We start from the raw sequence: 12,128 nt of genomic DNA on the forward strand, positions 1-12,128 counted from the left end.
AGAGTAGCAATTTACAGTAAAAATCAGATCAGAGAGTAGCGATTTACAGTAGAAATCAGATTAGAGTGTAGCGATTTACAGTAAAAATCAGATAAAAGAGTAGCGATTTACAGTAGAAATCAGATCAGAGAGTAGCGATTTACAGTAGAAATCAAACCATAGAGTAGCGATTTACAATAGAAATCAGATCAGAGAGTAGTGATTTATGATTTGTAGTGTTTTTGGGTCTTCAATGAGCCTCACAGCGATTTATAGTGTTGTTCGGTCTTCCATTAATGATTTGTGGTGTTGTCGGGTCTCCCTACAGCGATTTATAGTGTTAATTAGTCTCACCATAGCGATTTATAGTGAAAATCAGATAAGAGAGTAGCGATTTATAAAAGCGATCATATAAAGGCCCCAAAAAAATTTGGTCCGGGGGGCGCTGCCCCCCAAGCCCCCTACTAGGGGCAGCCCCCCCTGGACCACTGACCGCGCAGCAGGACCCGTGCCGGGAGGAGCCCCCAAACCCCCCTCCTGTAAGGGCAAAAACTGTGAATCAGGATCCATAACTCATCAAGTTGAATGATGCTACTCACGCTGGGAAGAGCCCCCAAAGCCTCCTCTTGTAAGGGCAAGAACTATGCTACTTATGTTGGGAGGAGCCCCCAAACCCCCCTCCTGTAAGGGCAAAAACTCTGAATCAGGCTCCACAACTCATCAAGTTGAATGATGCTACCCACACTGGGAAGAGCCCCCAAACCCCCCTCTTGTAAGGGCAAGAACTATGCTACCCATGCTGGGAGGAGCCCCCAAACCCCCCTCATGTAAGGGCAAAAACTCTGAATTAGGCTTCACAACTTGTCAAGTTGAATGATGCTACCCATGCTGGGAAGAGCCCCCAAACCCCCCTCCTATAAGGGCAAAAACTATGCTAGCCACGATGGGAGGAGCCCCCAAACCCCCCTCCTGTAAGGGCAAAAACTATGCTACCCATGATGGGAGGAGCCCCCAAACCCCCCTCCTGTAAGGGCAAAAACTCTAAATCAGGCTCCACAGCTCATCAAGTTGAATGATGTTACCCACACTAGGAAGAACCCCCAAACCCCCCTCTTGTAAGGGCAAAAACTCTAAATCAAGCTCCACAACTCATCAAGTTGAACGATGCTACAGTCAGTGTGTAGGTCAGTCAGTTCTTGATGGAGCAGTGTAGGATCGTCTGCTAGATGTGCACAGAAGCAGAAAGAGAAGGGAGAGAGAGTGAGAGGGTTTTACAGTGTTTTACGGAGAAGGAAGAAGAAGAAGATGACGATGAAAAGTTCAAACAGACATTTTTGATGGCTCAGGTTCATTAAGCTGGATCACCATCAGATCGTCAGCTCACCATCGGCGAAACGATGAAGGTTCGTTTCATTGTGTGGACTTTGAAGAGTTAACATCATCCTCGACTTTCTGGATAGAGGACATGTTTGTCCTTTTTTTGAACCGTTTGTTTTTCTTTTTTGAATGAAGGGCATTTTTGTCATTTCTTCAAACTGTCATTTTATGATAAGAATAGCAAGAAGGGGTACTTAAGTCTTTGCAACCACACTAGACTCCAATGCTAAGTGATGTCAACATACACGGGATTACGAGCCCCATGTGCTTATATACGTGGTGCTCATTCAGACCCCCGAACACAGACGTGGGATTCAGTGAATCATAGGGGGAGAGCATACACCACCCTCCCCTTTTGTACCCACTTGTCCTCGTTTGTGAATCCCTCCCTCTCTCTCTCTCTCCTTCATTGCAACACCTTGAGTCGAGCACCCTCATCGTGCCTCTTTGGAGATCGAAAAATAGGCTAAGAAGAGGAGCCATCCTTGAGTCAAGCACTCATATGTCTGGTTCTCCTTCCCTCTCACCATGATGGATCCCTCTCACCATCGAAGAGCTTCCTTAGTGTCAGAGATCTCTTGAGCCAAGCACGGTCGGAAGAGCCTCCCCTGAGTCGAGGATTGTGAGAGATCTCCTCCCTCTCTTTGTTGAATTTGTTGTCAGTATTCACGCCCCCTTGAGATCTGATGCTCCTTTTCTCATCAGAGCTCTAATGTACGTACTATTACTTGGTGATATCACAGAGCAGGATGGCTAGGGTTTTAGTTTCAGGATGAGCTACATTGTTGATGGGTTTCTCATATCGATGAGTTTTTCTGTATGCGCTTCTGGCCTACGTGAATAAAAGGAAATGACAAGTTTTTTTATTTTAAAAGGACCTTTTCACCTTTTGCACATGAACTTCCCTTTCAAATATCCAAGTACGTGAATTTCCTCCCAAACATGTGAATTTTCCACCATGCATTTGCAAATTTTCTCTCAAAAAAATGAGAATATATGAATGTCCTCTCAAATATGTAATTTTCTTCAAAAATATGCGAATGTTGTACTATATTTTCTGATTCTCCTCTAAATATGCACTTTTAAAATGTCGCTAAAGGCTTTAATGGTGCTTTTAAAGTGTTATTAAAGGTCCATCGCTCTTTTGAAATGTCAATTTTTTTCAACAAACTTCTTTTACTAAAAATCATATAAGGGGCATAGGCAAGTGGACCTTGGCAAATGTGAAAGCATTCAAGAAGACATTCACAAATGTGTGGGAGGAAATTTACAAATAAAAAAAAAATCACATATTTGGATATTTTAGAGGGGAGTTCGCATATCTTGAGAAAATTTGCATGTCTAAAAAGTGAAAAAAAACTTTTACATCCAAAAAGTTGTGATTTCTTTTTATTCGCTTATGTCAAAAGTGTATATAGAGAAACTGAGAAACCCGATAGCAATGCAACTCAACTTGAAACTAAAACCCTAGCCACCCTGTGACAGATCTACACAATTAATAGTGCATACACCAAATCTCTGATGAAAAAAGAAGTAGCAGATCTTATGGGAGTGTGAATACTGACAGTAGATCCAGCAAAGAGAGTGAGGAGATCTAATAATCCTCAGCTCAGGTGAGGCTCCTCTAACAATGCTCGGCTCATGGAAACTCCTCCGCTGAGGATGCTCTTCTATGGTGAGGGGGTTCTAGCATGGTTGGAGGGGAGGAGAACCAGACATGTGGGTGCTCTGCTTAGGGAAGACTCCTCTCCTCCAATGATTTTTCGATCTTTGGTGGGGCACTGTGAGGGTGCTCGACTAAGGGTGTTGCAGTGAAGGAGTGGGAGAGGCAGGGATTCTCATATGAGGTCAAATGGGTACAAAAGCGGCATTAAATGCTTATTTTCTTAATGTTAATCACTCATTAGACACCATTTAGTTAGGCTTAAGAACCGACCAATATATATATATATATATATATATATATATATATATATATATATATATATATATATATATATATATATATATATATATATATATATATGAATTACTACAATACGAGTACTAATTGTGAACTATTATTTTCATGGATTTTTTGTACTTTTCTCTTGAATCTAACCATATGGATGTGATCTACATGATTGGATTTATAAGAACCCGCTCTTGAATCATTCGATTTTGATGCATAAAAGTGTTTTTTTTAAGGTTTTAAAATCAATGGCTCATAATCTTCATAAATATTCAAGCATTCAAAAATCACATTTTTTCATGAAAACTACATGATCCAATGGTTGATTCCTACCAAATTCACCATCCCAAGCACATCCACATGGTTGGATTTGCAAAAACAATGTTGAAAATGCTCATATTTCTAATTCTCATATTCTAGTTCTCATATATATCTATATATACGAGAACTAGAAATATGGCAATTTCAATATTTTTTTTTGCAAATCTAACCATGTGGATGTGCTTGACATGGTGAATTTTCTAAGAATCAACTATTGGATCATGTATTTTGCACTACAAGAAAAATGCTAATTAGCGAGGAAAATTTACGACGGATTTTTTTATCGCGAATTAGCTAGAGAAAACTCTTCGTCGCTAACATTCAAAATGTTTGCGAAATTAGCGACGGAAAATATTCTGCTGCAAATCCATCTCTAATTAGCGATGGATTCACGACGGAAAAATTATGTCTCAGACTTCGTTGCAACTTAGCGATGAAAAACTTTTTGTTGCTAAGTAGCGACGGATTAGCGACAGCATTTTTCCATCGCCAAACATTACAAGAAAAAATGCTAATTAGCGACGGAATTAGCGAGGAAATTTTTTCATCTCTAATCTGTCCCTAATTAGTGATGAAATTAGTGAAAGAATTTATTCATCCTTAATTAGCGACGGAATTTTTCCTTCGCTACTTTTCGATTTAAACTGAGACATCTAGGACACAAAATTTTTCCTCGCTCTCCATGCAAAATTTAAACCGACCATTCGATTAAAGCGTCGGACGGTGTGCTTCTCTTTCAGATCGCCCGGCTTCCCCGAGAAGCCTCACAGGTGACAATCGGGATCTGAGGTCGCCAAGGTCCGTCAGACGAAAGAACTCTCGCCGGAATAACCGGCCATCCGCAGTTGTCCATGGGCTCATCATCGGAGGCACGAGTGTTCCTCAGCTTCAGTAGGGAGGAGGAGAAGGGTCGTTGTGGCGATAGAAGCTTTATGGTGCATCTATGCGACGCCCTCCATCTCAAGGGCATTCGCGCTCTCGCAGAGGAATCAGACGGTGGCGGGGAGAGGGCGGAGGGATTGGTCGTCTGCATCTCCGTCATCACCGGATCCTACACAGATTCAGAGCGGCGCCTCTCGGGTCTGGTCGTGGTCGCACGGTCCAGAAATGCCGTCAAGATCCTTCTCGTCTTCTACCGCGTCGATCCTTCCCACGTTCGGCGCCAGAATGAACCCTTTGAAACGACGTTTTGGGTGCACGAGGTCCGATCCTAAGGGAAGGAGGTGAAGGGCTGGAGGGAGGTGGGAGAGATCGCCAGATACGTCCTCTCCGACGCCGACGATGAAAGGTGTGTGCACCTCTGTGTGTGTGTGTGTGTGTGTGTGTATTGTTATGGATGAGATACGACTTTTGCTTTTCTTTGAAGTGGCGGGTCGGGCCGGACAAGTGGGGAACCAGGTCGAGAGGGCACTGGAGAGCGCACCGAAGAGTGCAACAGTTCTGTGCAGAAGACTCCGCAGTGGCTGTGTGGTGCGATACAAATTCGGTCTATTGCTGCCGGAATACCGCTCGGCAGGGAGCAAATTTTATTTTATTTTTTTTTTTAATTTAGCAACGGATAATGTCCATCACAAAACCAAATCTATACTTATTTAGCAACAGACTCGCAACGGATCATGTTCGTAGCTAATCTATCGCAAATTAGCGACAGATAAGTTTTGTCGCTTATTAGCGACCAAAAATTTGCGATGGACGTTATTAATCACTAATTCGTCGTCATTCTGTCGCTAAACAGTTTAGCGATGGATAACATTTGTCGCTAATCCACGATTTTCTTGTAGTGTTCGATGAAAAAATATGATTTTTGAATGTTTGAATATTTATGAAGATTATGAGTCATTCATTTGAAAGCCTTTGGTTGATTCAAGGCGGGTTCTTATAAAACCAAGCATGTAGATCACATCCATACGATTAGATTCAAGAGACAAGAAAGAAAATCCTTGAAACCGCAGTTCACACATTACTTCTCTATTTTCAGTTCTCTCTCTCTCTCTCTCTCTCTCTCTCTCTCTCTATATATATATATATATATATATATATATATATATATATATATTGTCTACACTTGTGGGTCATGAAGTGCTTGCTTTTTTTTTTTTGTATACGGGACCCTTCGCCCAAAATTATAATTCTGACACGTAAATGGCTTGTAATGTACTAAATGTTCGGCATTCAAAAAATGGCTTTTACATTAAAAAAACATGAACTAAAAGTGGAGTGCTAATGTTTGGGCTATGTTGTATACATTTAAAGGGTCAGATTTGGTCAACACGGTATACTTATATGAGCTTCAGCTAGGAGGTTCTGAACCCACATATTGGTATTACATTTGCTACGAGTGTTTGTATGTATAATTTAGTTGAGAAATCATAGTTGTAAATTTTATTTTTTATTTTTAACTCAATATAACGAAATAGATGTCTTCAACATGGTCGATTTGCAAGAAATTGAATCTTAGATTGCATTTTTTATGAAGACTATTATTTTCTAAGTTGAAAAAATTTGGTTTGTTTACAACCATTGATTTTTTAATTATCTCAAAAACATACACATTGGAATTTAGCAGTCCAAGTAATCTCCACTAAAAAAACCATATATATATATATATATATATATATATATATATATATATATATATATATATATATATATATATATATATATATATATATATATATATATATATATATATATATTACAAATTTATTCCTCCATGTGGTCTTTCTTTAGTGGATATCGACATTTAAATCACTGGATTCCATCAGATCGGATTAAGTTGAAACGACTTGTACCTTGAGATCTTAATTAGTTCAATTGTATTTATAAAATTATATATATATATATATATATGGATGATCCTACCGTTTTTTTTGTTAGGTCCCATTAGGACTTTCCAAAATTTGCACTTTCAACTATAGATCTATATCTTTACATGTATTTATCATTGTTTTGATCAATAGAGAACGTGTATTTAATTAAGATTTTTTATGCTCATATGTATATTTTAAATAGGTAAACAAATCAATGGTTGATATTATACTAAAATTTGATGATACACAATTTACATTTTTACATTTAATTAATTTTTGAAAATTTATCTTTTAATAAATAAACTATGATAAGCGCATCTAATGGTTCAGATGAAGCAAAAAAATGCTTGACAGTACCTAAAGAGACCTAACAAAAAAATGGGTAGACCATTACCCATATATATATATATATATATATATATATATATAGTGCTAATGAAGGTATAAAACAATTGAACATAAATCACCTTCTTTTCCTATTCTTTAGATTTTTTTTTTTTAGATCAGCACTATGGATGTGATCTACAAGATTTGTTTAGTAGACAATGAGTTTTAGATCCTGTGATTGTGACATGTAAGCTGATTTCTTAAGGGTTTAAAAAATCGAATCTCACAATGTGCGAAAATTTTATGACTCAAAAAAATCGTATTTTAACATCGAAAAAAATACAGTCCAGAGCTTGATATTTAACAAACAAACTATATTGAACATACTGTGTGATCAGATTGAGTTGAAACAACTTGCACCTGTGATTTGCTACTTATAATAGTGCCATACCTTCATTGGTACCAAATATAAGCCTTATCTATTGATAACGTGGAGGTCTTTACCATGTAAACAATTTTGATTCTCAATATTCTAGGTGATTTTTACTTAATTTGAATCCATAGAGGTATTTACTATTACTTATTTATTAGAAAGCATACTTCTAATCACATCACTTCAACGAGAAATTCAATTTTTTTATCTAAAAATTAAAATGCAATTTAGGTCGTTGATTTTAAAAATATCTACAAATATATAAAAAGCATAAAGATTATCTATTATAGTTCATTGTTTCTGGTAAACAAACTATAAAGATAGTTTCTAATATAGTACATACCTTCTACTAAACAAAACTACAAAGATATCAACTAGATATCACTCACATATCACGTAGCTTTTTAAAAGTTTTAAAGGGCTAATTAAACTGTGAAAGAGAGAGAGAGAGAGAGGGCGTCTCTCTGTGATAATGTAAACCGATTTTATCTGCTAGTTTTCGCTGGTTTTTATATACTTTGTGTCTACTATTCATTTTAATCATATTATAAATAAATAAATATCTTAAATAACAGGCCATGCTCTCTTGATGTAAACGATAACCATGATTAAGGGTGTCAACGGCTCAGGTTTGGTTCGGAACCAGGTAGAACCAGACTTGGACCAAATCTTCGGGTATGGTATTAATTTCTGACTTGGGTCTAATTGGGTCTACTATAAGAGAAATCATACCCGGACCCGATAAAAACTATATGAACCAGACCCGGACTATATCCCGTAAAATAATATTCTTTATCATTTTTACATTGAAAATTTGTGTCTTATCGGAAAACTGGTTGGTTATAAAATTTTACAAACTATACCCGGGTCCATGTATTAATAGGACTTTCGGATTCGAATCCGAACCCGGATCATAATCAGGTCATGTTATTTATCCTCGTACCCTAACCCTATAGGTTTTGGTCTGAATCGAGTCAGGGTAAATCCGACCCGTTGACACCCCCCAACCATGATGATTGGTGATGATGAAGATGGGGCACTGGATTTCTAAAAACAGTAACCCACCGATGAAGCCAATGATGAAGCCCCGGAGTTTTGTAGCATGCGTGAGGTGCGCGGCAGACAGTGTGAACTTCTTTATGTGCAATCATACGGACCCATATGATATATCATTTGACACAGCTTATTATAAAAAATAAATAAATAAATAAATTCATCGCCGAGGGGAAGGAAAAGATGGGCGAGTATTTGAAGCGGATCGGGGGCGATGATGATGATGAGTGGTAAACGGTGAGAGGGGTGTTGATGCTGACGTGGTGAGGGAAGACATTCATGATGTGTGAACGCAAGCGCACGCGAAGCGGCAGAGTCTGAGTCTGACTGTGAGTGTGACTTGGGATGGTGCTGAGGTGGTTGGGGACGTGGTCTGAGTGGGCCGCCAGCGGAGATACTCTGACGGGGGCAAATCGCCTCCGCCGTCCGGTCATCGTACGATCAACGAACCGCAGGTGTTTTTTCTTTTTTTTTTTAAATGGAAAAATTAAAGACCTTTACACAGACCGAGGCAGAGAGGATGCGGACCGTCCGTTCAAGCGATGATCCTGCCTATCATGGTCTATTTAGTTTACGTTTAGATGGGTCCCACGGGAAGCGTCTAGGCCCGTTCATTTTTGTGATGAGCGGCTTCTAGAGCTCAACCAACCGACGGCTTACAACAAACAAAAATATAAAAAAAACAACACTGGTAGTTGGATGCTGATCATTACAAATATAAATGAATGGTATTCACTGTGAGCAAGAGACCCTCGACTTGATCCCTTAAATATAAAAATAATAAAAAATATTTTATTGGGTATGGTTACGGTCTGGTTTATCTAATCCTTATGACATCCGGGTATGATTTTTCTTATAGTGGATCCGATTAGACTTGAGTCCAGACCCAATACCATCATCTCAAATTAGGTTTGGATTTGACTCTATCTGAAACCGAACCAAACCCAATTCTTTGACACCCATTCCATTACTTGGCTATGTACAAAAGTATGATTACAACGTACCAGCCAACGAGACCTGAGGGGTTATAGTAGTTGGAACAGCCCTTGGCTGCCACACAGGCAGTCGCAGTTCAATTCCTGCTGGCGATATCCCTTTTCAATGTAAAAATGATAAAAAATATTACTTTAGTGGGTATGGTCCGAGTCTGGTTCATGTAGTTTTTATCAGATCCGGGTATGGTTTCTCTTATTGTAGACCTGATTAGACTGGGTTTGCACCCGATACGATACCCAAAAATCTGGTCCAATTCCACATGTGTCCATGTTCGAATCATACCTGATAAGTCGACGCCCCTAATCGCAGCCGTATGGAAAATGAGTTTCAGATATCATTAAGTCCTCATTCGATGACCCTGTTTGTGTTTGCATGGGAAATAGATGTTCCCTCGAACATTGACTGTGTTTATAAATATCTATCAGGCTTCGAGGTGCACCCGCTATGAGTCGTCGATTCAATTGGTTTGATGATGATAAAAAAGAGCCTTACAGGTGTGATTTATATAGTTTATTTAGAAAATGGTGAAGATTTAAAAAAAAAAATCAGTAGCCCACAATATATTTAAATTTTATGTTAATTCAAAAATTGTGATTAGAGAAGAACAATGATGCTGAGCTCATGTATAAGGGTCGTAATGGAATGAGATGGGAAGCTGTTGACTTTGAATCAAACGGTTGGTGCACATATCTGAGGGAACCACCAATCACTTATGACCGGCTTCTTATCTATCCCGAGTGATCGGGCCCCACTTGAATATATTGAATAAAGGAAAAAAGAAATCCGAAATCTATGGGCCTGTTTGGAATTAGCTAGGACGGGCGTTTATGGAGTTTATGCATTTTGGCAGCTGCCAAATCCTGATTTAGTTAGTGTAAATACAAAGAAGAAAGGACTTCACTTTCCATTACAAATGCACGTAAGCGCCCACCCAACGCCTAGATTCCAAACATGACCAAGATTTTGCCTCGGGACAACCAATAAACTGCCATTCCAGCACAATGTAAGACTCGCAATTTGAAAAAAAAAAAATGAATCCAACTGCCTCCCCTGCCCCGTATTTCTATTTAAACCCCAAATTGGGGGGGGGGTGGTGTTCTCTTTACCACTACAAGAAAAACGTTAATTGGCGACGAATTATTTTCATTGCAAAGTTGACAGCTTAGCGAGACAAAAGCAGTCGATACTAAAATTGAAATTTGCTGCGAATTTAGCGACAGAAACATTATGTCTCATACTCCATCATTAATTATCGACAAAAAAGTTCTGTGTCAAACTCTGTCACAACGTAGCGACGGATTAGCGACATAAGTTTTTCGTCACTAAGAAAGTCGCTACTTAGCAACGAATTTTGAGACAAAATATTTTTGTCGCTAATCCATCGTTATTTTTTTATATAAGCCTGTCTAAGCTGTAACATTGTCTCTCCTCTCTCTCTCTCTTATTTCTCCCAAATCGAACCCTAACACTCCCGTCTCTACCGATCCTCCTGTCCGACCACCACCGCCCCTTTTCTGGTAGCTCCATCAGTGCCTCCTTGTCGGGCGACCGACCCCGTTCGGTCACCTCAACCCCCCCCCCCCCCTTGGTTTCTCTCCCTCTCGAGCATCCTTAGTCATCGGAGCCCCTCGTCTGTGCTCCCTCTCCTCGTCGAAGCCCCCCGTCCGTGCTCCCTCAAGTGATCCCTCTCTCCCCCTGCGTTGTCTCCTTCTTATTTTTTTATTTTTTTGTCATGGTCCGGCAGGGGTTATCTACCTCTTCCTTTTCACGAGCCCCATGGGCCTTTGGCCTCTACGCCCCCACCACTTTTTTTTCGTCTGGTCTGACAGGGGTCATCCCCCCCCCCCCCTTTCGTCTTGCTCTGGCAGGAGCCATCAACCCCTGCCCCCTCCCCTTTTTTCGTCTTGCTCCGGCAGCGGCCATCGGCCCCTGCCTCCTCCTTTTCAAGAGTCGCAGGAGCCATTGGCACCTCCCCCCCACCCACCCCACCCCTACCCACTTTTTTTCCATTTTGGTCCGATAGGGGCCATCAGCCCCTACCTCCTCCTTTTCAAGAGTCGCAGGGGCCTTTTCCCCCTTGTACCTCCCCCCCCCCCCCCCCCCCCCTTTTTCTTGGTCATATATAAATGTGCTTTCAGGTGTGTAGCTGAGCTAATTGTGCGATACTTAGTGTTAAGCATCGCATGCGGCTAAAACTGAAATGCAAAAAGAAATAAAAAAAATTGCAAAGGCAATAGCATGCAAATTGGGTAAATACCCGTGGTGAGTAAGTGATGCAAGCGCATCACAGGTTATTTAATTTTTTGGATGCAACAATTTTTTGTTCACACACTCACTTAGTTGTGGATATCTAGAACTGCTTTGATGGAGTTCGAAGATCATGCTGAGCATGCTTTTAATGTATGAAAATAGAAGTGCTCTTATTTTTGGAAATCGGATTCCATGTTAGTCACGGTAGTAGTTAACGGGATATTGGAGTGTGTTTGTTGTAGGTACATGTTTGATATTATTTTGATATGATTGATTTGAATGTACTGTAATGTTTGATGTAACTGTATTCATGCTTGCATGCAGTTATTTTCAATTTGATTGTCTTTCATGTGAAATTATATCATGAAAACATGCTTCAAATGAAAATATCATGTTATGAATGAGTTTGCACATGAAAATGAATGATAAATTATCAATGCTTCAAATGAATAGTTTTGCACATGAAAATATTAAGTTATCAATGCATGCATCATTATTCTTGTGATTGAATGATATCATATATATATCAAATCATTGCATCTATCACAAATGCATGATAAATTTGATACTTTCTTCATCATAGCATTCTTATAATTCTCTTTTAACTGGTTAGAATAATATCTGTAACATC

General features: G+C 39.4%; 1 protein-coding gene across 1 annotated transcript; it reads left to right on the forward strand.

The window, feature by feature from the left end:
• The first annotated feature begins 4,479 nt into the window (after nt 1-4,479).
• On the forward strand, nt 4,480-4,842 carry LOC149816582 (TMV resistance protein N-like). The gene has a single exon (XM_089986930.1). It carries the CDS (start codon nt 4,480-4,482, stop codon nt 4,840-4,842), a length of 363 nt encoding a protein of 120 aa, XP_089843056.1.
• The last annotated feature ends 7,286 nt before the right edge of the window (nt 4,843-12,128 follow it).

The sequence above is a fragment of the Nuphar pumila genome, chromosome 14, assembly GCF_984573655.1.
Source record: "Nuphar pumila chromosome 14, dmNupPumi1.hap1.1, whole genome shotgun sequence".
Taxonomy (NCBI): domain Eukaryota; kingdom Viridiplantae; phylum Streptophyta; class Magnoliopsida; order Nymphaeales; family Nymphaeaceae; genus Nuphar; species Nuphar pumila.

Excerpts from the sequence above, each read along its gene's own strand:
- LOC149816582 (XM_089986930.1), top strand. The coding sequence starts at position 4,480 with ATGGGCTCATCATCGGAGGCACGAGTGTTCCTCAGCTTCAGTAGGGAG.